The following is a 27,217-nucleotide window of genomic DNA, read 5'->3' as shown; positions in this document are numbered from 1 at the left end:
CACCCACTGGGTCCCCCCACTCCAGCCAACGCCAGGTGCCCCACTCTGTTCTCAACAGGTCTGGGGACGACTCCCAAGGGAGACAGGGTACTTTGGAAAGAAGAGAAAGGTGAAACTGAAAAGCCACACGCAGTCCCATTGCTGGAATGGGAAACGCTGCACCTTGAAGACACTCTTTTTTCTCTTCCTTTTTTTTTTTTTTTAATTTTTTTTTTTAAATTTTTATTTATTTATGATAGTCACAGAGAGAGAGAGAGAGAGAGAGAGGCAGAGACACAGGCAGAGGGAGAAGCAGGCTCCATGCACCGCGAGCCTGATGTGGGTCTCCAGGATCACGCCCTGGGCCAAAGGCAGGCGCCAAACCGCTGCGCCACCCAGGGATCCCTTTTCTCTTCTTTTTTTTAATTAATTATTTATTTATTTTTAAGATTTTATTTATTCATAGAGACACAGAGGGGGAGAGAGAGAGAGAGAGAGAGAGAGAGAGAGAGAGGCAGAGACACAGGCAGAGGGAGAAGCAGGCTCCATGCAGGGAGCCTGACATGGGACTCCATCCCGGGTCTCCAGGATCACGCCCTGGGCTGCAGGCGGCGCTAAACCGCTGTGCCACCAGGGCTGCCCTACTTTTTTTTTAATCCTAGTTGTGATCATAGTTGGTAATATGAACCACAGAAACGTGGCTTCCTCTGGCAGACTGCGGCCACCACCAAGGTAGGCCGGGGTGCCAGACTCTCTTTGGGGCAGGCTCCACCTGAGAGGTCAACTGTGGTCTCTGTGCGCGGCGGCTGGGGGACCCTCTTGGACTCAAGTGTACTCAGAAGGAAGAGGGCCCAGGTGGCGCCGTCCCTCAGAGCCCTATCTCCTCACCCCCATCCCCCAAGCAAACGGCTTCCAGGCTACCAATATCGTACAGACAAGGAAACTGAGGCTCAAGGAAGCTAAGGAACCTGTCCAGGGTCATGCAGCAGGTGAGTGGCGGGTGCAGCCCTGACTCACACTCCTGCAGACTTCCTGACCCCTGTCCTGGCCTCAGCCCAGACCCCGCGAGACCCCACAGCCCGGAGAGCCACTGTCACCCGGGGCCTCCTCGGGCCCGGGGAGAAGGAGCAGCTCAGCCTCTCCTCTCACAGCAGGAGGCACTTGTGGAGGGAAGGAGGCCGCCCCGTGGACCAAGTGGTCTGGCCTCTCCTCAAACAACTGAGACAGACTCGGATCAACATCTGGATTTACTAGGCCGTGAACAGGGGACCCTCCGCCGGGGGCCAGGATGCGGGAAGCTCTCTGGGATGACCCGCCCGGATGGATGAACTGCAAAGGCACAAAGGGAGAAAACGAGGAAAGGGGAAGAGGAAATGGAAAAGCGGGGAGAAGACAGGGGAGACGGTTTCACCAGGCCACACGGACGTCAACACTGAGCCTGCCTTACACACGGGGTACGCACGCCTCTGTGCCCCTCTGCACCCCTCTGTGCCCCACAGTGAGGAGGAAGGACAGACTCCCTCATCGATCCCAGCGTGACCTGTGGCTCTCCCCTGGGTCCTGATCCCAACCAACCCACTGTGAGACAGGCAATTACGAGACCACATGGGAAATGTGAACGGGGACAGGGGAGTTGGCAATACTGAAGAATCACTGTGATAACGGGCGTTGCGGTTACGTTTTTGAAGAGGCCCTGCCATCTAAAGCCACATTCCTAAACACCTACAGATGAAGCCACAGGACCACCTGACATAATTTTCTGGGATTTGCTTCAAGATAATCCAGTGACCGGGGATCCCAGGGTGGCTCAGCGGTTTAGCGCCTGCCTTCGGCCCAGGGCATGATCCTGGAGTCCTGGGATCGAGTCCCACGTTGGGCTCCCTGCATGGAGCCTGCTTCTCCCTCTGCCTGTGTCTCTGCCTCTCTCTCTCTCTTATGCCTATCATAAATAAATAAAAATAAATCTTTAAAATAAAAAAAAGAAGATAATCCAGTGGCCAAGGGTGGAGAGCAAGAGGCGGGCAGAAATGACATGTGACAGGGCCACTGAACTGACCACGGCTGAAGCTGGGTGACAGGAGCATGGGACTCATTATGCTATTCTTCTTACTTTTATCGTATGTTTGAAATTAAGCTCAGTCACTAGAGCACGTAACTCGATCTCAGGGTGTGGTCTGAGCCCCATGTTGGGCAAAGAGATTAATTTTTAAAAAATTGTTTAAAAATAATTTCAAATTTTAATAAAAGTGAAACTTGATGAAAAAAAGGGAAAAAATAAAGATAAAAGAAAGAAAGAAAAGGTGGGCCATCAGGCATTAGCCTGAATTGAGGAAAAACCTCCTCATGGCCTCCGGGAGCACAGAAAGAAGAGCCCGGGGACCTGAGGTCTGGGCATGGGTAAGGGAATGCCCATGACCCACACCTGGGAGGTATTTATTTTTAAAATACTTTATTTATTTATTCATGAGCGACACACAGACAGAGGCAGAGACACAGGCAGAGGGAGAAGCAGGCTCTATGCAAGGAGCCCGATGCAGGACTTGATCCCAGGACCCCGGGGTCACACCCTGAGCCCAAGACAGACGCTCAACCGCTGAGCCACCCAGGCGTCCCCCGGGGGGTGTTTAACGCCCAAACTCAGGGAGGCCCACGCATGCTCTATGGATGGAGTCACACAGTCCCGTGTGAGACCAAGAACTGCTGAGGCACTTCGGAGAACCTCATCCCAGGAAACCGATTAAACTCTATTTACCTGTTGATGTATGCCTTGCCTGCCTCCCTAACTTAAATAAAGCACAACTGGCTCCTGCTGCATGTGTCCCCATTACCAGCCTCAGCATTCGACATACGGTAGGTGCCCCATCAATGTTTGCTGAGTGAACAGGGGTCCTCCAGTATCAGGGACCCCCTAGTTTTCAGGCAGACAATGCCGCCCGGAGCGTTTTGTTGCAGGCAGAAGCCGGCAGCTGGGCTCTCGGGCTGGGAGGGAGGGTGAGGAGGCCAGCCGCTGGGGGCTGGGGACGTGCAGCAGCTGGGAAGCTGCCCACGGGAGGCGGGGTCAAGTCCAAGTGCCTTCAGGGCTCTCCTAAGATGGAGCTTCAGACTTCAGATGCCACGGACGTCACAGCCTACGTGGACAACACCGAGTTCAGAGTCTCCGAGTTGACCATAAGTCAGGGACCTGCTTATTCTTAAGCTTAACAAAACTTTTTATTCTAGCCCTTTATTTTTTTTTAAAGATTTTATTTATTTATTCATGAGAGACAGAGAGACAGGCAGAGACACAGGCAGAGAGAGAAGCAGGCTGTCTGCAAGGAGCCTGATGTGGGACTCGATCCAGGACCCCGGGATCACAACCTGAGCCAAAGGCAGACGCTCAAACACTGAGCCACTCAGGTGCCCCTATTCTAGCCCTTTCATAAAGAATTTTTAAGTAATAGCAATTAAAGAAATCATAGTAGGATAAAAGCAAGAATCAGCATTAGTGACACTACTCTAGGGTCCCCCCTGACTCCTCCCCAGGCAGCGTTAGGGCGACTTCTGTCCCGACACTCATTCTTCTGAGCTACCGACAGCCAGCTTCTGGAATTCCCCAAAGCCCTGCTGTGTTCCCTGCTCACCTATGCAATCCTGGAAACCCAGCACGGTGCCCGGTAGGTACGTCATGGTGCTCAATGAATGTTTGTTGGCTAGATCTGTGCTAAATGAATCCTAAGAACTAGACTATGAACCTCAGTGTCCTTGGCTGGCCTGTCTAGGTATTTTACTTGAAAGTCAGTTCTTTGGAACTTGGAAGACATGCCGACAGGTTCCCAGGCTAGCCCTCAAAAGCCTACATACCCCATAATTATAACATCACAATAGGAGCATCTGGATGGTGCAGTTGAGTGTCCGACTCTTGGTTTTGGCTCAGGTCATGATCTCAGGGTTGTGGGATCGAGCCCTATGTTGGGCTCCATCCTCAGCGAGGAGTATGCTTGAGCTTCTCTCTCTCCCTCTCTGCACCCCCCTACCACCATACTCAGCTCTCTCTTGCCCTAATAAAATGAATAAATCTTAAAGGAAAAAAAAAGGTCACAATAAGGGAGGAACAAATTTAATCTCCCTTTTGTAATTTTTGTTTCTCCTTTAGGCAAATGGACCCCTCCTCAATCCACCTGGGAATCCTGGAGGACGTTCTCCTGACACCTCATGGATAAGAGCCCCAGAGAGGCAGCAGGCCTGCCCAGCCCACTCTCAAGATACCACAGTGTGTAATTAGCTGGATGCTAATTAAAGAGAACAGGAGTGACTATTAGTAGCAGTGTGGGGGTGTCGCAGGCCTCTGTGGTGAGAATCTGGGGAACACGGGGGAGAAGGAGCTTTCCCTATCCAGTTAGAGAGCAGGTGACTGCAGGAGGTGCTGGCCGGATGCAGAGGCATCCCAATCAAAGGGAGGATTTGGAAGGAAGTCACACTCAGGGGGGGATGGGGCAGGCGGAGGGAGCAGTCGAGCTGCACCTCTATCACATGAGGATGAGGGGGCCAGTGAGCAGGGCTTCAGGGAGAGGTGTGAGGGGCAGTTAACCCTGGAGGGGAGAGACACACACGTGTAAAAGTGATGATTTCACAGGGTCTTAGGGCCCAATGAATGACTCTGATCCCCATGGCTGATTCAAGGGCACCAAACTTGGCCTGATGGCCAGGCCCCAAGGAAAGAAATTCAGCATCCACCTGCTGAGGTGACAGCGATCCCTTGGTAGTGGCAGAAACAGCTGATGAGCACTCTTCCAGAGGTGGCTCGCATGTTCTTTCTCAGTCCCCCAACAGACGTGGATGGAGCACTACTGTGGACTAGACCAGGATGAACCGGAGCGCCCATCCTACAGCCAGGAGGGCCAGGAGCCAGCCATCAATACCTGACTGGGCCGGGCAGCAGCAGCTAGCTCCTTCCCCCTGGGACTCATGCGGGGAAGTCGGCCTCACTGATTCTCCCATCTACTGATGGCCACAAAGTCAGTGTTGCCAAGCGTGGGCTCCGGGCAGCTCCTCATGGACCCTGCAGATCTCAGGAGGACCTAGGACACTACCGGGAACTCCGATGACAGCTTCCAAAAGGAAGGTGACCAAGACACCAAAGTTCTTACACCACATTTCCTTTTTTGCTAAAGTAAGCCTGAGTGGGATTCCACTATTTGCAGCTGGGAAAACATCCACCTCGTAAGAGGAACCGTGCTAAGTGCGGGCAACATAGCGGTGAGCAAGACGGACAGGTCTCACAGAGCATTCACAGCGTGGCCTTCTTTTTGTTTTGGGGAGAGAGAGAGAGAATGAGCCAAGGGGGTAGGGGTGGGAGTGGGGAGGGGGGAGAGAATCTTTCCCAGGCTCCGTGCCCAGTGCGGAGCCTGAAGCGGGGCTCGATCTCACGACCCTGAGATCATGACCTGACCTGAAAATCAAGAGTTGGAGGCTTAACTGACTGAGCCACGGGGCGCCGCAGGGTGGGATTCTTAAAGAGCAAGAGAAAGTTACACATAGCTTGCTCTTGCCCAGACAGCATTTTAAAAAATATTATAGAACAAAGGGAGGAAATAGTTCCCAAATTCGGTCAGTTACCATGATTGCTTTGTGTGATGTGCTATTTCTCTGCGACATGTCCCAAAACCGTTAATTAGTACGTATTTGCCCAGAGCATGACCATTTCTCTCAATAGAATCCAAAGCTCTATAAAGGTAAAAAAGATGGTGATGTTTCTTCCCGTTTTGGGCTGAACCCTCAGCAGCAAATGTGGGACCCTGCCCAGGGTAGCATTTAATAACTCCTGGGAAATGAACAGATGATAATGTCTCTGTGAACTTTATATGATTTTTATTTTCTTCTTGGAAACAGCTCTATTCTCTATTTTATGTATATATACATACACACGTATATACGTATATATGTGTACACATGGAAACACACACACACACAATGACCTTTATGACTTCTAAAAACCAAAGTAAAGTAATTCTGGGAAAAACATGCGAATCACAAAACCAATCCGAAAAACTGGAAGGAACTTGGGGAAGCAGACTTGTGGTGGCAGCGGGACAGAGGGGGTAAAGTGAACGTCAGCGCCAGTGCCCGACAAGGCAGCGCGCACCCCAAAGTGAAGCGAGCTACGCTGGCTTCTCTAGGCCAAACCCTCGGCCACAACCGCAGGAGCATGGCATGAGGACAACACACAAAAGGAGGCACACCTGGAGGGGAGGGCCAGGAGGGCCTGCCCCCCTGCAGGCAGCAGATGCCCCACTGTCGTTTCTCTCATGTGGCTCCCTCGTCCTGCAACCTGGGTGCTTCCATTATTCCACTGGTTCTTCCCCTTTAGGAAATGCCCTTCAAGGCAACATACGAGTGTGTGGCATGTTCCCTTATTCCATGTGAGTGAGCACACACGTCACAGAGAAGGGCCCATGATGCCCTGAGGGAAATCGGCTTTCTGTGCCCCCCACACAAGCCCTCACGGTCAACGTGGAAAGAGAAACAGATGAACACCGTGAGATCAGTGTCAACAGAGAAAGGACTACACTCGAGGCTGGTGCAGGGCCAGGAGGCTTCGTGGAGGAGGCAGCTCATGGCGGTCCGTCTCTGCTCATTCTAGCACAGACCACGGTCTGGGGCTCGTTATACTCAGCAGGTCTGTAACTGACTCCCTCTAAACGTAGGCAAAGTCTACCGTATTTCTGGCCTTATCAACACTGCTCTGTCCGCACCTAACGGAGCCGGTCCACCCTCAGGATCGATGCACTTACGATGCCATGGATCTGGGCCACCTTGTTGCATAAGTCAGGACGCCACTTTTGAAGAGCCAGATAGAAAGGATTTTTCAGGAGATCTTCATCATACAGAGCCATATGGACTTCAGATGGGGCAGAGAGAGTCTCCTGGGACAAGGGGAGAAAGAGCAGTAAATGAACACTTTCAGATTTATGTAACACACAAAAAGTCCTGATCCAGCGATTTCTAAAAAGCGTCTCTGACACGTATTATTCTAGCCTGTAAGAAATATCAGACAACCCCCAAATCCAAGATGACCTTTCTATTGGTTAATTGCAGAAATTATGTTCAGAAAACCTTAAGGGACACCAGGGTGGGGATGCCTGGGTGCCTCAATGGTTGAGCATCTGCCTTTGGCTCAGGTCATGATCCCAGGGTCCTGGGACTGAGCCCACATGGGGCTCCCTGCTCAGCAGGGAGCCTGCTTCTCTCTCCCTCTCATCCTCCCCGCCACTCATGCGTGCTTGTACTTTCTCTCTCCCCCATCTTGCTTTCTCTCAAATAAATACAATCTTAAAAAAAAAAAACCTTGTCAAACTCCAAATCATAGCAAAGAGTAAAAATAGCTATTTTTAGAACATCCTATGTGACCAGGATTATATTTTAAAGACATGCATAGATTTTTAATAAAATATTTTAAGCACATAGAGAAATACAGAGGAATAATGCAAATCTGCCACTCAGAACTACCCAATCTTAATACTTTGCCATATTTGCTTCAGATTTTCTTTTAAGAAATAAGGTACATCAGAATAGAGTTGGAAGGTTGCTTGGGTGGATTAGTCGGTTAAGCGTCCAGCTCTTGGTTTCAGCTCAGGTCATCATGATCTCGGGGGTCCTGGGATCCAGCCCCGTATCGGGCTCTGTGCTCAAGTGCAGAGTCTGCTGGAGATTGTCTCCCTCTCCCTTTGCTCCTTCCCTGCTCACACTCTCTCTAAAATAAAAAAAAATTTAAAAAAAGAATAGACTGGAACCCCCCCATGCCCCTCTCTGATTTCATTCTGTCCTTCCCTTTCAGAGCCAACCACTATCCTGAGCTTGTGTATCCTTCTTGCTCACGTTTCTATTGCTTTAATACACGTGTATTCGTAAGTAATATAAAATACTGTCGTAGGAGCTTCAAATTTTACATAAATGGTTTCACACTACCAGTGTCCTGGGACATACCTTTTCCCATCAATGTGTTCTCAAATTCTAGCCATGCTGATTCCTACAGCCCTTGTTCATTCACTGATGTCTGCTGTATGGCATTCTTTTAAGTGAACACGACAGTTTGTTACCTGATAGCCTATATTTACATTGCTTCCACGTTTTCAGTATCATCCACAATACTGGCATGAGCTCGCTTACACCCTTATGTACACACCCCGAGCACATTATCTAGGAACGTCCCCAGGAAAGGCCCTGCAGGGTGCATCCACCTCCACCACCACCGGAGACTGACAACACTGGGCTGCTTTCTACCTCCATGGAAAGAACATGAGGACACTCCTTCCTCACACCACGCACTAGCCAACGCTTCTTAGTTTCCTCCTATTATCTCATTTCTGCCAGTCTGTAAGGATAAAACAGTATTTTGCTGTTTTAATCTCTCATTTATCTAAAGAAACCGAACATTTCCTTGTTCTGTATAAATTACTTTATCACGTCTTTTGCCCATTTTTCAAGTGGGTTGTTGGCCTTTCTCTGATGATTTATAGTTCTTCATGTATCTGGAGACTAAAAGGTGTTGCAAATATCGTCTCCCAATCCATGACTTGTCTCTTCATTTTTTCAAATAGGTGTTTCAGAAATAGAAGTGTTTGATTTTTAATATAGCTGACCTTGTTAGCCCTCGCCTTCATGGTCAGTGCTTTTCGGATCTTAGGAAAATCCTATCATCTGGTGTACCTTTCTGAAAAGTGACTTCACCATTCCCCCTTTCAGAAGATGGAGTCCATTTCCTTGATTCTGAGGCAGCCCTGTGCTTGCTGTAACCAACCAACAGACAGAATTGATGTTCTGGCATTTCTGGGTCAGCTCCAAGAGGCTACAGATTCCACAACCATTCTTCTTGGCACCCTGAGATCACCATGCTATGATGAAGCCCGTGGGATGAAGGACCATGGGAGGAAGAGAGGCCCAGTGAGCAGAGCCTGCCTGCCAGCTGAATGCAGCCACGTGAGTGAGTCCAAGTGAGACCAGGTAGAGAACGACTCGGCCAGCCCATGAATAGTAGGAAATAATAAGTTGTGACCATCTAGGTCACTAAGTTTTGGGTTGGTTTATTATGCAGCAAAGACTACTGAAACCACATCAACTCCAAGACCATAAATATAGTCCCTATAATTCCTAAGAATCTTAAGATTTTTCACTTTTAGCTCTTCAATATATCTTTGTTTATACATACATATATCTTTACATATACATACATCAATAAATTAGGCATCTTAAGTTAATTTTTTTCCCATATGGTAAAGCTACGATGGGCTGTTTGGGCTACTATCACAAAATACCACAGACTCAGTGGCTTACGTGTATTTCTCATAGTTCTGGAGGCTGGAAGCCCAAAATCAAGGTGCTCGCAGATCTGGTTCTTGACGAGGGCCCAGTGCCTAGACTGTAGCCTGCCACTGCCTCACTGTGTCCTCACGGGGCAGAGTTCTCCTGTCTTTTCCTCTTTTTATAAGGGCATTAATTCCATCTTGAGGGCCCCACTCGCATGACTTAATCTAATCCCAATTGGATCCCAACCCGCCACCCCCAAATACTATCACATTAAGGATTAGGACTTCAGGATCCCTGGGTGGCGCAGTGGTTTGGTGCCTGCCTTTGGCCCAGGGCGCGATCCTGGAGACCCGGGATCCAATCCCACATCGGGCTCCCGGTGCATGGAGCCTGCTTCTCCCTCTGCCTATGTCTCTGCCCCTCTCTCTCTCTCTCTCTCTGTGACTATCATAAATGAATAAAAAAAAAAAAAAAAGGATTAGGACTTCAACATATGAACAGGCAGGGGGCACGAACATTTAGTCCACAGCATTAGCCAATTGTCGCATTATCATTTTTTGAGTAGTCTATCCCTTTCACACTGGCCACTAATGCTACCTTTTGCTATACTCCAAGTTCCCACATATGTTTGGCCTGTTTTTGAGCTCTGCTCTATCTCAATAGTCTAGACCAGGGCCATCCAACAGATATATGAGAAATGTAATCCATATATGCTATGCATAATCAAATATGTAATTTAAAATTTTCTAGTAGCCACATGAGAAACGAAACAGGTGAAATTGATTTTAATAATAAATTTATCCTAATATATCCAAAATACCATATTTTTAACACATGATAAATATTTTAAAGTTATTAATGACACATTTTACATTCTTTTTTGGTCTACCAAGTCTTCAAAATTTGAGGACACCTGGGTGGCTCAGTGGTTGAGCATCTGCCTTTGGCTCAGGGCATGATCCCAGGTCCTGGGTCGAGTCCCGCCATCAAATCCCTGCGCGGAGCCTGCTTCTCCCTCTACCTATGTCTCTGGGTCTCTAATGAATAAATAAAATCTTTAAAAAATATATCTTCAAAATGTGGCATGTACTTTACATTAACCTTTCAATTAATACTAACCACATTCAAGTGCTTAAAAGTCACATATGGCTGGTGGATATTAAATTGAACACAGCTGGGCTAGACCACATTAGTTTACATGACTGCAGCTTCATAATAAGCCTTGATATCTCATAAAGAAAGGCCTCCCCCTTGTTCTCAAAAATTGTCTACTTAGTCCTAATTTTTGCAATACCACATAAATTATAACCAGCTCATCAAAAACTGACCATGAAAAATTCTGTTGGGATTTTTTATTAGAAACGCACTAAGTTTACTGACTGGAGAGTCAATATTTTTATAATAATGAATCTCATCATCCATGGACATGGTATGTCTTTCCATGTATGTATTCTTCTATGTCTTCCAATTAAATTTTCTCCATAAAGATCATAGATAATGCACAACTTTTATTAAACAGTATTTGTATATTCTGTACAGATTTTTCTCCTATTGTGAATGGGGCTTCCATTGCCCCTGGTCTGCTCCATTTACTATACATAATTTTAATTTCACTGAGCTACCAGGGAGGAATATGGAAAATGGGCATAGAAAAAGAATATGAGCCTCCATCTCAAGTGGTGCAATAAAAGTACAAACAGATAAGTCTTTTTGTTTTACATGCTTATCTGTTTTACAGATAAGTCTTTTTGTTCCCATTTACATGCTGCTTCCAGTGTTTTTGCCATACAGCATACCAACGTCCCACCACTTATTGCTGGCCTACATGGGTATCTTTGTGAGAAACAGAAAAAGGCACCCCATCTTCCCAGTGGGTACAAGAGTCCTATGCCAGGGCACATGGCTTGGTAAGTAGCTCACAGTCCACTTATCAGCCCCAACATCAGTGAGACGTTGTACTGCCAACATCTCACTCTCCCGGGCAGGGCACCTATGCAAATGAATAATCTGCATAATTGTATATAAAGGCTCCACTGTTAGTGTTTGACATATTCCTTTAAACACGTACTCTCAGGGTAGCCCTGGTGGCACAGTGGTTTGGCGCCGCCTGCAGCCCAGGGCGTGATCCTGGAGACCCTGGATGGAGTCCCATGTCAGGCTCTCTGCATGGGGCCTGCTTCTCCCTCTGCCTGTGTCTCTGCCTCTCTCTCTCTGTCTCTATGAGTAAATAAATAAAATCTTTAAAAATAAAATAAAATAAAAAAATAAACACATACTCTCTTTTAAAATTTATTTTAAAAAGAACACTTATTACAACTTGAAATATACAAACACTATGCTCCAGGGTGCCTGGGTGGCTCAGGTGGTTGAGCATCTGACTCTTGATTTCCACTCAGGTCCTGATCTCGGGGTTGTGAGATCAAGCCCCATGTTGGGCTCAGCACAGAATCTGCTTGGAATTCTCCCTCTCTCCCCACTTGTGTGTGCTCTCTCTCTCTCTAAAACAAATAATGAAAAAAATTTTAATGCCACCATTGTTTAGAAATAAAAACAGTATACCCCTATAAAAAAAAGATAATCTTAAAAATTACAAAGACAGGGGGATTCCTTGGCCAACTTGAAGCAGTTTGGCACCTGCCTTAGGCCCAGGGCATGGTCCTGGAGTCCCGGGATCAAGTCCCGCATTGGGCTCCCGGCATGGAGCCTGCTTCTCCCTCCTCCTGTGCCTCTCTCTTTCTCTCTATATATCTATCATTCATGAATGAATAAATGAATGAATAAATAAATAAATAAATCTTTAAAAAAAAATTTACAAAGACGGGGCACCTGGGTGGCCCTATCAGTTAAGCATCTGCCTTCTGCTCAGATCATGATCCCCGCGTCCTAGGAATGAGCCCCGTGTTGGACTCCCTGCTCAGCAGGGAGTCTGCTTCTCTCTCCCTCTGCTCCTTACCCCACTCATGCACGTGCGCTCTCTCTCAAATAAAAATAAAGTCTTTTAAAAAAGTTACAAAAACAATGAACATTATTTAAAAATGTGCTAGATACTCCTGACTGTGAAATATTCTGAGTTTGAGCCAGAGACCTCTTCTTTAAAAAAGAGAAAATTAGTTGGGGCTCCTCTATGGCAAAGTCCATTGAGCATCGCCTCTGGGTTTTGGCTCAGGTTGCAATTTGAGGGTCGAGATCTCAGGGTCGTGAGATCAAGCCCTGCATCAATCAGGCTCTGCACTCAGGAAGCTACCTGAGTTTCTTTCTCCCTCTGCCCCACTCATTCCCCCCATGCTTGCCCTCTCTCTTCCTCTAAAATAAGTAAATAAATAATAAACATTTTAAAAAGAGAAAATTAGCAACTCTTAAAGGGCATCAAGTAAATTTATCATTGTTATGACCTAAATGAAATATGAATGAAAAACTGAATTACTTCCTTGCTATGTAACAACATTCCAAAATGCCTTCTTGGGAAGATGCCAGGACAACACACATAAGCACATTATGAATTCTTTCTGTTAATGGCCGATGATAAAAACAGCCACTGTTTGAGAGTATCTTTGATTCAGGGACTGTGATCACTTCTATTCATCCTCATCTCACTTTAATGTTTGTGATAACTATAGGCAACCAACTATATAACTAATGCTCACTATTGGTATCATTAGCCCCATATGCTGCAGATGAAGAAACTGAGGCTCACTTGGCCAACTTGAAGTCACACAGATGTCAGAATTTATTCTAACAGCCACCCCTTTAACCACGACACCCATCGTGTAAAACAAACATGCCTGGACTAAGGGTTATTTCACGAGCCACAGATGTACAGATCCCACACTTCATTTCCCCCAAAGGAAAAGTCACCATGACAGACAGTCACATGGGCCGTACATTGAATTCCCTCGGTCTGGTCCAGCCAGAACTGTCTCTGCTGCAGGCCCTCTGGGGACTGCCTGAAGGAGGCCCTTGAGCTCCCTGCAAATCCTCTTAGGGGAAGAGTCTAGCATGAAAAAGGCTACATATAATCCCTTCCTGGACCCCAGAGACAGCTCTGTAACAATTCAGGTATTTGTCTTGTTGAATTCAATTATTCCTGGAGCCCAAATAATCCTTCTAGAAGTCCCTACCAGAACAACTCGATAATGCGATTTTGTTGGGACACAGTCATAAGAAAACAAAATTCTCCCTGATTTCTGACACAACTGGTTCTACAGAACAGCGTGCAAAAGTAAAGACACCTTGGACAGAAACCGCATGAGAGGCAGGATGCCACGCGGTCGGAATGAAGCTGGGAAGCGATGCTCCTTCTGCTCCTCAGACGAGATGCCAGCGGAGCTCCCACATCTCTGCACCCGAGACAGAGGTGGCAAGGGTGGGCTCGGATGCAGGAGGTAGCAACCTAGCTGGGAGGCAAGGAATGTGCATCAGCAGAGTAAAACAAACCCAGAGCAGTGCTGGGACAGGTAAGGACCGGACAGAGAAGGGAGCAGCAGGGGAGGGCGGGGAGGCATCCCTGGCAGGGACCAGAGCAAGGCAAAGGTTCAAGAAGCAGGAACAGGTTCCTGTGGGCACAGAAAACCCAAGAGTAAATTTTTTTGACTAGATGAGTCCAGTCAGTGCTGGTCAGAGAGGGACAGTAAGGCAAGGGGAGGCCCCTAAATGCCACATCAAAGCATTCAGTTCAAGAGCATGAAACACGCAAGACTGGGAGCAAGCACTGCTGTGAGTGGGACAGAGCTTGCTGTGTTTCAGTCCCAAGTCATCTGTTTTCTCCTGGACATCATTCCTCCTGGTTGCCGATGACTGAACCCTCCATCCGGGGGGGGGGGGGGCGGGGAAGGGTTTCTAGGAGCTCTGTCCAATACTATTCTCAACCTTTTGGTCGCAGTGTTTTAAAACATATGCTAATCTAATACAATCTGGTGCTTAATGCCAGAATGGAATTCTTATATAGGGGGTAAATGCTTAAAATAGGTTAACATCTTCACAAATCTAGTTGCAAGAATTAGTTTTATATATTTTTTAAAGATTTTATTTCTCAGAGAGAGAGAGAGAGTGTGTGTGTGTGTGTGTCTGTGTAGCGGGAGAGGGAGCCCAATGTGGGACTGGATCCCAGGACCCTGTGATCCTGGCCTGAGCCAAAAGGCAGACGCTTAACCAACTGGGCTACCCAGGTGTCCTCATTTTATATTTGAAAATAACATGCAGGGATCCCTGGTGGCTCAGCGGTTTAGCGCCTGCCTCTGGCCCAGGGCGTGATCTTGGAGTCCCAGGATTGAGTCCCAGGTCGGGCTCCCTGCATGGAGCCTACTTCTCCCTCTGCCTGTGTCTCTGCCTCTCTCTCTCTGTCTCTCTCATGAATAAATAAATAAATAATCTCTTTTAAAAAAAAAAAAAAGAAAAGAAAATAACATGCAGAGTAAACTGACCCTTCCTTATAAAACTGGAAAGATGAGCAAATCCTCTTATAAAACTCCTTTTTGAAAAAAAAAAAAAATTCCACCCCTGCCTAAGCTCAAATTGATAGGATGATTTACAGCAAATCCATTGAAGTTAGCCAGAAGATACCAAATACCGCTGAACGTGAGTTATCTGAGCTTACTCATGAACAGGAGAGCCAGGCAAGGTCCCAAACTAGTACCGGACATTTCAAGAGGTGGTGTGTACACTTGTGGTTTTGTGGTCTACAACCGTCCCACCAGCCCAGATGAGGCTGGGTGGTCAGGGACCGTCTGGTGACCGTGGCAGCCTGGCTCAGCAGAATCCAACACAGCAAAGTCTGTGCCTTGCCTCCCAGAGATAAACTCCCAGCTAAAATCTCACCGCTATAGCTGCTCCCATCCTTTGATCAGGGACCTCACCAAAGACCCAGACCAGGCCTATTTTTCAAATGATGAGCAATAGTCTCCAACTAGTTTAATTTGTGATGCAGACGGAAAAGGCAAAAAGGGAAAACTTTCTAATTCATCTATGTTTAACAGCAACGGGAAACAACTGGGTGACGTACAGTATGATATTACAGTCCCTTATGTCCTGGACTGTATCATCTAGGGATCCTAGCCATATTTTTCTCAAAGCTCTTCAAAGCATCCAGTCTGTGCCTGGCCCCCTGGCTCACTGTGGGCATGCTGTAACTGTTTGTCCACTTGAGCAAAATGATAGTGGGGTATTAGAGGAAGCTCAAGCTCCCAGGGAGGGGTCATCTCTCACAGAACCTGGATATCCTCATCCAGGGGAGGGTGAGACGCTGGCCCCAGGCAGCCACGCAGGCGCTTGCAAAAAACCAGAAGCAAACAATACACGCAGAACTGGCTAAACACAGTGACAGCTGGAATGTGGTGAGTAGTGCAGGGAAAGAAGGCCCCAGAGCTGGTAGAGGGGCGTGACCACTAAGGGAGCAGGAGGGTGTGGAGGAACCCAACAACCCGAGGATGCCACTCATCACCCTGCTCCTGGAGTTGCAGGCAGTGCCACCAGCACCCACTTTCTTGCCAGAATCTCGACCAGAAGGGCAGGAGCTCCAAAGGCCACTTCTCAGTGTCTCTCGCACGTGGAGGGGCTGGTTTTGGGTCTGAATCCTTTCTAGGTCCGGTATCTATCATCACAGGGTCACATTCCTCTGCTCCTCTAGGAGAGGATCAAGTTGCTGGACACCGAGAACCCTGGCAATTCATAAACAAAGGGAGAGCTCCACAGAAACACTAACAGTGCACAGATGTGTGAGTAACAAAGACCCAGTACTTGTCCTCATGAGGGCAACAATCGTCCCAAGAGCCACAAGGAGACACAATCAAGACCTTGACCCCAGGCCCTAGGCAGACCGGACCGCTTGCTCTCCCAGTGATGCTGCCGGGCAGCATGATTCCTGGTGGCAAGCCCAGGCGTGCAGAACTCACTCGAGGGATCTACTCAGCTTCAGAGCCCCAACTGCTTTCCCGCCACTGAGGCTCGTCAGAAATATCTGTCCCTGCTCCCATCCTGCACTTCTCCTTCAGAGGCCTCTGCCTCTCCCTTTCACGGTCCACGTAAAAGACGACAAAGTGATCTTTCCAACACTGAGGTCTACTATAGGGCAGCAGTCCCCCTTGAGCCTCAGTTTTGCTTTCCAGTTTCAGGTCCCTGTGGTCAACCGGGGTCTGGAAACAGACTGACCCTCGTCCCGACATATCGTCAGAAAGTCAATAGTAGCTAACACTACATCACAATACCTGTTTCGGTCTTTTCACTTCATCTCATTACGGAGGCATTTTACCATCTCACAGCATCACAAGATGGGTGAGCCCAGTACAATTAAGATATTCTGAGAGAGAGAGAGAGAGACACCACCTTGACATAACTTCTATCACAGCATATTGTTAACAATTGTTCTACTTTGTTATTTTTGTTAATCGCTTACAATGCGTATTTTATATATCAAACTTATAGCTATGTAGATACAGGGGAAAAATGGACTGCAGGGTTTGGTACTATCCAAGGTTTCCAACATCCCCTGGGGGTCTTGGGGACACATCCTCCGTGGACTAAAGGACGGGGTGGGGAGTGGGGGGTGGGCTACTATATTCTTCCAGGACTTTCCCTTCACTCCCTGCTACACGAACTCTCAATTTCTCTTCCTGCCATTAAGGGCCTCTCCTTCTGGCCTTCCACCCATCTCTGCAGCCTCATCTCCCTCTGCTGTCCCCCAAAGCTCCCCAAAGTGATGGGTTCTCCCTCCTTCTATCCATTTCGTCTTGAAAACTGCTCTTCCCCTGCCAAGGCCCCCATAAGCCCCTCCACAGTGGAGCATGGCCCAGGCCTGGAGTGTCCAAGCCCTGGCCCCAAATCTATAGATTAAAGGACAAGAGCTGAGTGAGGGGTGGCGGGGGGTGGGGGGGGAGCCCTGGGGCCCGGTGGGGTCTGGGTCTTCTGGTCCACCCCAACACCATGCTGGGGAAGGCGGACTCAAAACGCTAGTACCCCACTGGGCCCCCTGCTCTTCTCTGGGGCTGGTGGTGGGAGGGTGAGCTAACCAAAATAGGGGTCTCTCCTCCATGAAACCCGTAAACTTGGGAGAACCCCAGCTAGCGGCAAACCAGCAGTCCCCCCAGTCTCCCCAGCCCCTCCTTCCCCGCGTGTCCTAAATCCCCGCTGAAGGCGCATCATTTGCTCCCGGGTCGGCGCCCAAGTCCCCAGCGTCTCCAGGGGCCCCGCCTGGCTCCCGCGCCCGGGGCGGGGGGAGGGGGGGGTCCATGCTCGACGGAAAGCGCTGAACACACGCAGGGCCCGGAACATCTCCGCTGCTTTAAGTTTTCCCGGAGTAATTTTTACCCAGCCCGACCTAGAGCAGGGCCCCTCCGGAGGCTGACAGGCAGGGATTCCCTCCCCGCGCTGCGCCTCCACCACCCCGGGGAGCCGCGGGGCCCGGGCTGCGGACCCCCCACCCCCCCAGCCGGGCTCCCAGGACGCCGCGCCCGGGGCCCGCGCTGCTCGCGGAGGGTCAGCCGCCCCCACCCGGCAGCAGACGGAGCGCGGGCGGGGCGGGGCGGGCTGGGGGTGCCCGGGGCAGCCGCCCCCCTCGGGGCGCAGACAGCCCCTCCCCCGCTCGGGGGCCCCGCCCGGCCTCTAGGCCCCGAGGCGACCGTCCCGCGGGGAGGCAGGCGCGGGCCCAACGGGAGGGACGACACTTACTAGAAGGCTACATAGCTCCACCGCCTGCTGCTCTGCGCGGCGGCGGCGGCGACGCCTCCCGGGCCCGCGCGGACCTCGGCGCCCACCGCCCCAGCACCGCGGGCCGCTCCGCCGCCCACCTCTTTACTCCGCCGCTGGGCGGAGCCGCCCCCGGAAGGCCCAATGAGCGGCCGGCCTCGCCCTGAGTGACGTGCGCGCCGAGCAATCGCGGAGCCCGCCCTGCCGGGGAGGGGCGCGGGCGGCGCACGGCGCTTCCTACTCGGGCCGGCGCGGGCCCGGAGCCGCGGACTGCGCATGCCCGGGACGGGAGGGGGCGGGGCAGAGCCGGTGTGACCCTGGAGGCGGGGTCCGCGCCGCGTTCCTGGAAAGCGGGCTGGGTCGCGACGGGGAGCCCGGGCCCGGCCCGCGCCGCGGTCGCCCTTTACCGCCCGCTGTGGGGGACGGAGGCGCCCAGTCCTGCGGGGCACAGCGCCCCGCGTCTGGCAGGGGCTTGGCAGTTGGGGTCCTTGCGTGGACGCCGCGTGAGCCTGCCCTCCCCCTCTTGTGAGCCCGGGCCTCAGTTTCCCCCTGTGTACGGCAGCGGAGGGCTGGGGCTGCAGGGCGCTGGTGCCCCGGAGCGGAGATGGGGTGCAGAGGGGGGGAGACGGGGGCCTGCACGTGACCTCCCCGCGCGGGGCCCCGCCCCCCCCTGCACGGGCGGGTGGAGGCGCCCCGCGGGGCCAGGGTGGGGGACGGGGACGGGGACGGGGACGGGGAGGGGAGGAGAGGGCGGGTCCTAGGAGCCCCGACGCGGCGGCGGCTCAGGCTGCCGGCCAGCCCCGCGACGGCCCGGGGAGGATGGGGACGGCGGGCGGGGCTGCGCGGAGAGCGCCCTCGGCGGCGAGGGCGGTGCAGACGCCCGGCGGGACGGGCGAGGGCCCGCGGGGCCGCTAAGGGCCGCGTCCGGGAGCCCCGGGCCATGAGCCTTGCCCGGGCCGCCGTCGGGGCGGGCGGCGGGCGGCGGCGCTGAGAGCGGAGCGCGCGGCCATGGCGCGGGAGGAGTGCAAGGCGCTGCTGGACGCGCTCAACAGGACGACCGCGCGCCACCACCAGCTGGCGCTGACCGTCGGCGGCTCGGCGGACTCGCGGGCGCTGCGGCGGGAGCTGCGGAGGACGCGCCGCGAGGCGCAGGAGCTGGCGGCGGCCGCCCGCGCCCGGCTGACCGCCCCGCTGCGCGACCGGGGCCTGGGCGGCGAGGAGCGCGCCGAGCTCGAGCGCCTGTGGGCGGCCTTCTCCGGCTGCCTGGACCTGCTGGAGGCCGACATGCGGCGCGCGCTGGCGCTGGGCTCGGCCTTCCCGCTGCAGGCGCCGCGGCGGCCGCTGGTGCGCACGGGCGTGGCGGGGGGCCCGGGGGGCCCGGGGGGCTCGGCCCGCAGCCTGCGGCGCCTGGCGGAGCGCGACGGGGACGGGGACGGCGACGGGGACGCGGACGGGGACGACCTGCGCGAGCTGGAGCGGGAGGTCCTCCAGCTGAGCGACATGATCCGCGACATGGAGATGAAGGTCAACGTGCCCCGCTGGACCGTGCAGGCCCGGCAGACGGCGGGCGCCGAGCTCCTGTCCGCCGCCTCCTCCGCGGGCCCCGCGTCGGTGCAGGAGCGCTCGGGGCCCTGCGACCCCAGCAAGGCCCTGGCCGCCGCCGTCTTCAGCGCCGTGCTGCTGGCGGCCGTGGCCCTGGCCGTCTGCGTGGCCAAGCTGAGCTGACGGACACACGGACGCACGAGCCCTGCCCGGAGACATCCCTCGGGATCGACGGCCGCGCCTGGACTCGGGACGGGAGCGGGATGCGCGCGTGTAAGGGACCGGGCCGCAACCCCCGAGTGTGCGCACGTGCGGGCACGCCTGCGGGGTCCAAGCACACGCCCGTCTGCCCCGGGCGGAACACGGGTTCCTCTTGCTGGCCCGGGAGGAGTTAATTTTGCGCGGGCCGCCGGGGCATTACCGCTATTGCAATGCAGCGGCTTTATCCTCTTATTAATAGAAAACCGTCCACAGTGACCCCAGATTTCTCCGAGTTAATGGGTTGCCACGTGTGCTGCCAGGGGCGCGTTTAGGGAGTGTGAGGTGGGTGGTCTCCACCCCACGGGCGATCCCCCCCTCTCCAAACTCGCGTGGGCCCGTTTGAAAGGGGGGCCGAGGTGGAATGAAGTGGGTGGGGGGCGGGTTTCGCTCTGCGTGGGTGGGGAGTTTGTTTCCTGGGGGGAAAAAACTAAGAAGATGTAAGCAGGTTTTATTACCTTAATCCCTTAGGGCCTAAGCCTAGGAGAGTGTGCAAAGAGAAGTGGGTGCAAAGTGCTTTTTCTAAGGCGCACCACTGAGCTTCATGGCAGAGTGTATCCGTTAGTTAACAGAAACAGCTAGAAGAGGTTTGGGGCCCTCAAGTCCCCCCTCAAGTGCTGACCCTCCGCACTTAGGAAACCAGAGAACACACCTCAAAACTGCCTCCGGGGCTTGGATCCACTACACCCCCTTGCCTATTGGAAAGGGCTCTCTCCAGTCAGCCTGGAGGGCCGCAAGCTCTGGGACTGGACATATGCTATTTAAACAGGCACTTTCTCCTTTGCGGGGGCTTATTTTTGTTCCAGAACTAGACCAGAGTTGTTTGATCCTCCTTTGGGGGAGGGCTGCAGAATCCTCTTTGCCCTTAATCCTTTCTATCCCTTGGAATCTGCCTGCTAGCCAGTAGGAGAGCTAGCTTTGGAGGAAGCTGGGCAGCTCCCTGACCCTCACACTGACCCCTGGGAGGGTAAACCTCACAGGCCGTTTGAGCCAATTATCCCTGAGACTGGGTTAGAAGCAGCAGCCTCCGCTTGGCATTTCAGCAGCTTTTTAAGAACTATAACCATTTCGAAAGAAAACCCATATAACCATATTCTGTTCTATCAAAGCTGGTTTTTTTATAGAGGACATTTGGCCACGGTGTCCTACGTGCCAATGAGTCAAACATTGTGGTCTCTACTTACATAAGTTAGTAAATGTGCATCTGTTATTAAAATAGGCCATCTTGGAAGCAGGAGGCCGTAGCATAATCTTCCAGAACCACGGTGTGCATACAGGCTTCTTTTGCTCAGTAAGTAAAGAAGGTAGAAAGCCCCGGGTCCCAGGCTGGAATTTACGTGAGCAGTGCCGCCACCTGCCACCTGTGGTGCAGAGAGAATGTTGGTGGGGAAATAAGGCTAAGAAAACACATGCATTTAACTCTCAAAAGGTAATTAGGAATCAAACCCAGAGACTTTGGCTTGGCTGAAAACTAACCAGGAATTTTTTTTTTCCATTTTTACCCCGAAAGTGGTCAAATATTTACTCCTCCACCGGGAGGGGGGAATTGACAGTTTCACAAGGGCAGCTTGGAGGACCGAGGGGCAGAGACACATAGCAGCAGTCCTGCAGCCTTGGCACCCAGTGCTGGGGGCCACCCTTCCAGCCTCAGCACAAGATTCCAGTACCTCATAGTGGAAATATGGGATGTGTGTGTGTGTGTGTGTGTGAGAGAGAGAGAGAGAGAGAGATAATAGTTTTAAAACACAAGGTCTTAAGCCGATTAACAGTTTTATGACTTAACTAATAAAAGGAACACCTTCTGCCTCATCTGAATAGAGGCCACTTCAAATTCTTTTTGCACCTGCCGGCCCAGGGTAACTTCACAGACGACACAAAATTTTTCTAACTCCCTTCATACCCTCATCCCCCTCCTGGACACAATACAGAATGTCTGTCACTTTCCCCAAAGTTTTGGTTCTCCCAGACTAAAGCAGGCTGGGCACTTTGTGAGCCAATGTTGGAAAATATCCTTTAAATGCCATGCCCTAGATATACTCTTCTGTTTCTTTTCTTTTCTTTTCTTTTTTTTTTTTTTAGAGAGAGAGAGATTTTATTTATTTATTCCTGAGAGACACACAGGGACAGAGACATAGGGAGAGGGAAAAGCAGGCTCCCTGCAGACAACCCAGTGTGGGTCATGCCCTGGGCCGAAGGCAGATGCTCAACCGCTGAGCCACCCAGGCATCCCTATTCTTGTTTCTAATGCAGTGACTCTTCTGTTCCTATCAAGTTGTTTTGGTTCGTGATGGCGACAAAAAAATTGTTCAGCAGAACCTACTGAAGAAAAAAAAATCCATCAGATGTTGCATAATCCATAGAGAGCAATTGGGACAAATGTCATTATCACCCTTTCCACCCATTTCGCAGATCCTTGGGTATTTAATTATATGTGCAATCAGTTGTGTACCTAATTCTGAGAGTCCTCTGCTCGCTGAAATTAAGAATAAAATGTTTCACACTCAGGCACAAAAGCTGAATTACAATGAATGTATTTATCCTGCAGACCTGTTAACCTAAACAACTCTGTTTGAAAGGTTTAAGCATTAAGAACGTTTGATATTATTTGGAGTTCTAACATTGCCTACTAGAACTCCCACTATGTGGTGCAAGCAGAGTCACTTTCTCCTTGAGCAATAGGCCGCTGTCACTATCTCTCTCTGCTCTCATTTCTATGTATATAATTCAAGACATTGCTTTCTGATAGAAGCCCGATTTGATTTAGGTGCTTGGTATCAAAGTCATTAATTTTCTAAAAACATCTGGTATGATTTATATACCATGATACAAGTATAGGAACAAGATTTAAAATGTTTAGCATAGGATGTATACGACGAGGTCAATGTTAGAGTCTGTGGCAAAAAACAAAACCATCTAGTTTTCCAAGTTAAAGGTATGTTAAAGGATAGATCTTTATTTCCAAGGTTAAATGCTATGATAAATAACTGTAAAGAGAAAATATCTCTGACTTCTCGTTTGGGAAAACAGTACTGTTTGATTTTCAGAAGATAGGCAATTGGAATGTCAAGGCACTTAGGGAAACGTTGAACTATTGCTAGTAGTTAACAAACACTGGTTCGTAGGAGAGAAAAAAAATGCCTGGTAAATTCATTTTTGTATGTGTGCTCCAAGAACGTATGCTTTCAAATGCTGCAAGGGAAAGATTCTTGGTAAGGAAAATTAGAACATAACCCGTAAGATTTACTTAAGGTTTACAGTAAGCTCCTAAGGAGATGTGTGATGTCAAATGACAAGTAGTCTGGGGTTTACTTAGGTGCGGATCCTGATGATGCTGCATTTTCCTTTTCAGCCTGCACATTGATATATTTTTAGCTCCTGGGTTGCTTTTCAGATGTAGCCCTCCCTTCTGTAATGAATGCTTGTTAAGGGGGTGAACCCCTGAATGTGAGCCCCGTGTGTCAGCCTGAGAAATAAAAAAGATAGGACTTGCCTCTGTCTTCCTTTGGGGGGTGCCTTGCCCTCAAGGCCAGCTCAGCTGTGATGGGCAGAGGCTCTCCCTGTCTCTCCAAGTACCTCAGACAAGTCACTGACCTTCCTGTGCCTGGGTTCCCTCGGTGGTGACACGAGGGGAAGCCCTGACCAATTGACTCAGAGGTCCCTTCCAGAGTTTAAAACATTTCACAGAATGCAGTTAAACCAGAAAGGGTTATTCCATTTGTTTGGGGGTGGGGGTGGGAGTTGGGGTTGTTATTGTTGGTTTGGGTACGTACTGAAATGAAATGTTACAGTTTGGTGGTTATTATCTAGAATTATTCTGTTGGTAAAATTCTGTAGGAACTTAAAAACTCAGAATGAACCGAGCTTACTGTGATTTGGGTCCGTATCGGAATTAGAGGATGGACTTAAAAGCAAGTCTGTGTAAACGCTTCTTATTTATAGTATTTAAATTAGATTAGGAATTTTGATTCAGACTGATAAGTCTGAGTCTGAGAAAGCCTAGTGTGGATGAAACAGCAATGTGGCCACCTAAATTACGGATGTGAAACTGTCATTTCTCCACAGAGGCTGGGAAAATCCTAGTCCTATTCTGTAAGTAACCTGGTGCCCTCAGAACTCTATGTTGGCTGCCTGACATCAGGAAACGGGAGCACAGCGTGGGTGGTTCTGTACCCGGCATCAGATCTAAGGTGGAATTAAAGGCTTCATGTCAACGGTTTGAGTGATTAACTGAAATTTTTTATTAAATTAAAAAATCAGAGGTAACGTGCAACATTTATAACTTAGTTGGAAAAGACACCCTCAAATGATTCAGCTATCAACTCTTGTGATTTTTAAAAAAATACGTATATATTCTTAATCTTTATTCCCACCTGAGGTGAGTGAATGTCCTGATCAACATTGTTACCCTTCACCGATTTCATTCCATAAAGAGATGTTCAGAAATACTCCAGGATTTTAAATCTCCAAGTGCTTCTGTACAGTACGATTATACTCATCTTGTAATGCAGGATGGAAACAGGAAGAACAGTAGGTCTCCACATGAACGATCTTTGGCTGTGGCCAACACAGATCAAAGTCATATTCAAATACTATTTCTTTGGCTCTTAAGACCTGACCAGAGGAGCAGGAACTGACCACATGCTGCAGCCCTGTGTCCCCGGGGAAAGGCCAGATTTCTCAAAAAACAAAAACAAAAACATTGCTCCTTTTCATTTACTTATTTTCATATCATTCCACAGAGGATTCTGGGTGTTTTCACATGACAAAGGTAAAAAAGCCAAACCTCAGCTCCCATTGGCAAGATGATTTTGAAGTCTTTTTTTAAGATGCTGTTGCCAGAAAGCGAAGTTGAGTGTCCCCTGCCTGTATGGATGTGTCAGGCATATGGAGAGCTACAAGGATATATACAGAAATGAAGATGCTTGTGAAGGTGGTGGGATTACAAATGGTGGGGTTTTTTTTCCCAATAATTTCATGTTACATTGTTTTTACAATAAAATCTTGAATGCTTTTATCATCTAGAAAGTATTATTGTTATTAAAATATAAATATTAACAGGGTCTCAGAGTGTAATGAGAAATGATTTCAGAACCTTCTCCCCTAAAAGCAAAGCAAAAACACTTTTGGAATCCTACCCCAGAGAATCAGAAGTTCTGAAATGTAGTATCAGGACATGATAGCCTTGAGGTTATGGAATAAGGTGCAGACACCTGAGTTCAGATCCCATCTCACTGAAGTTCTTCAATGTCTCTGACCTCAGTGTCCTTATCTTCGCAATGGGAGCAATAATAGGGTATCAGATTAAGATTTCTTAAGGGTATCAGTATAAGATTTTTATCTGGGCACAGGGCTCAACAAATGTTGGCTGCCACTGCTGTTATTATTGATCAAGTCAAAATGACGGAAGGTATGTAATATAAAGGTCATGTACAAACTTATCTGGAAGTTGGAATCTATGCAATTTAAGGTCTAACGCATTGAGGTATAAGTTAAATACAGTAACATTTGTCCTTCTCAGCTGAGTGCTGTTGAGTTCTGATAAAGGTGTGCAATCCTGTAACCACCTCCACAAGCAGGACAACATTTTCATCCCCCAACCCCCCCCTCCACATGCTTTCCTAGTCAATGATTTCCTTCCACCCCAGGATCTGCCAACCACTGACCTCATTTATTTCCCTATAGTTTTGCCTTTTCCAGAATGTTCCATAAATGGAGTCTATACATTTTCGAGAAAACAGTGCTGTCAATCTTTTAAAATTCCTTCTCAAAAAACATCTGGAGAAATAATTTTTACATGGTGATTTGTGGCGCACAGCATTTTACTGGACGATCGCAGGTGGATTTTGTTGAACCCCGGGTGACACTCCTCGGCTTCTGGGAAGGCTTGGCAAGCTTCCCTGCCACCAGCCAGTGTCCAAGCTGAAGGCGCCCAAGTTCTCTCTCTGTGGCCAGCCCTATAGATCACGTTCTCTCCTTTTCTTTCCGTTTTCACTGAAAAACCTGATAAATAATGGATAGCAGGAAGGAATTTGGCCTTGCTGAACTCGACAAAATAAGATTGCCTGGGGCTATAGATAAAGAGTAGGAGACGTTTGGAAAGTTTTTTTTTTTTTTAAGTTTAGCATGTTCTTATAAATCAAACAAGGACTTTTTCTATTGTAAATAAAGCTGTGCAGGACCTGCAGAACATAAGAATGAAGAGTCAACTGTCCTTAGCTATGAAGTAAGCAACTGTGTCAAGCAAAATGACTCACTCTCTCATGACCAAGTGGCACATGGAAACTGCTAGCGCTACTAGGGGAGCACTGCGCACACTTACTGTTTGGCTGGAGCAGCTGGCACTATGGCCCTGGCAGGACAGGGCTGGGCAGGGCACACCGAGAGTTATGTCCACGTCTGGAAACAGACACATCAGCCGTGACCTGAAATAATCACTCCAAACTCTTTCCTTGCCCATTTTTCTATACATCTGGAGGCTTAACCCTTTCTGACAGTCATTGCAGATCACTTTTCCAGTTTATTACATCTTAGACTTTCTTATGCCGTTTTTGTTGTGATAAAGTTATAAGTATGGAAAGAACAGCAGTATGGACAGGTTGACCAGTCTCTTCCCTTATTGCTTATAAAGTTTGAGTCAAAGATTATAGAGGACTTTACCTGTTTTATTCTAATGCTTAGAGGGCTTCATTTTTTTTTCATTTTTTTTAAATTGTTTATTTTATTTTATTTTTTTAATTTTTATTTATTTACGATAGTCACACAGAGATAGAGAGAGAGGCAGAGACATAGGCAGGGGGAGAAGCAGGCTCCATGCACCGGGAGCCCGATGTGGGATTCGATCCCGGGTCTCCAGGATCGCGCCCTGGGCCAAAGGCAGGCGCTAAACCGCTGCGCCACCCAGGGATCCCCTTTTTTCATTTTTTTTTAATCCGCTGTGACTACAGCCTCCAAGAGGACCCCCAATGATTCCCCACGTCCTGGTGTTTTAGTGTAGTGACCGTCCACGTTGAAGAGAGAAGACTAGTGGAAAAATAGGATACTGTGGAAATGGCAGGTGACTTCTCAGGCTAAGTCCTAAGAGGCATCATGGCTTCTCTCTCCCTCTTTCTTGGACCACTCTCTCTGGAGAAAGTCAACTGCCCAATCTCAAAGACATTCAAATGCCCTATGGCGACACCAGTGTAGAGATGAACTGAGGCCCCCAGCCAACAGCCATAGGAGTCGGCCGTTATGAAAACGGATCTTTCAGGCCCAGCCAAGGCCCGGCTGATAGGCTGATCACAATCTCATGGGAGACACGGAGTCAGAACCACCCGGCTAAGATGCTCTCCTGAACCACAGGAGCCACAGAAACTGTGAGATAGTGTTCATCATTGTAAGCCATCGGGTTTCAGAGGAATTAGTCAAGAGCAATAGATTAATATGTCTGCAAATTAATTTTCCCTCTGAGCAGAGCACATTAGATCTGAATGTGATATTT

General features: G+C 49.6%; 2 protein-coding genes across 2 annotated transcripts in view; one reads left to right on the top strand and one right to left on the bottom strand.

The window, feature by feature from the left end:
- The window catches only part of LOC119878575 (ankyrin repeat domain-containing protein 27-like), a gene marked incomplete at its 3' end in the record, with an annotated part of 33,296 nt that extends 15,289 nt beyond the window's left edge, over window positions 1-18,007 (bottom strand). The window contains 3 exon segments of the mRNA XM_038589191.1: window positions 6,750-6,881; window positions 13,491-13,655; window positions 17,920-18,007. Coding sequence (XP_038445119.1) covers window positions 6,750-6,881; window positions 13,491-13,508 — 150 coding nt within the window.
- Window positions 18,008-18,945: 938 nt separating this feature from the next.
- On the top strand, window positions 18,946-23,226 carry LOC119878577 (regulator of G-protein signaling 9-binding protein-like). Its single transcript, XM_038589194.1, has one exon. The coding sequence runs from the start codon at window positions 18,946-18,948 to the stop codon at window positions 19,660-19,662; it is 717 nt and encodes a 238-aa protein (XP_038445122.1). The 3' UTR covers window positions 19,663-23,226.
- The last annotated feature ends 3,991 nt before the right edge of the window (window positions 23,227-27,217 follow it).

The sequence above is a fragment of the Canis lupus genome, unplaced genomic scaffold (assembly GCF_011100685.1).
Source record: "Canis lupus familiaris isolate Mischka breed German Shepherd unplaced genomic scaffold, alternate assembly UU_Cfam_GSD_1.0 chrUn_S1743H1939, whole genome shotgun sequence".
Taxonomy (NCBI): domain Eukaryota; kingdom Metazoa; phylum Chordata; class Mammalia; order Carnivora; family Canidae; genus Canis; species Canis lupus.
The sequence above is the reverse complement of the archived record's forward strand: the minus strand, read 5'-3'. Positions and strand labels throughout refer to the sequence as shown.

Coding starts and splice junctions, on each gene's coding strand:
- LOC119878577 (XM_038589194.1), top strand. CDS start 18,946: ATGGCGCGGGAGGAGTGCAAGGCGCTGCTGGACGCGCTCAACAGGACG.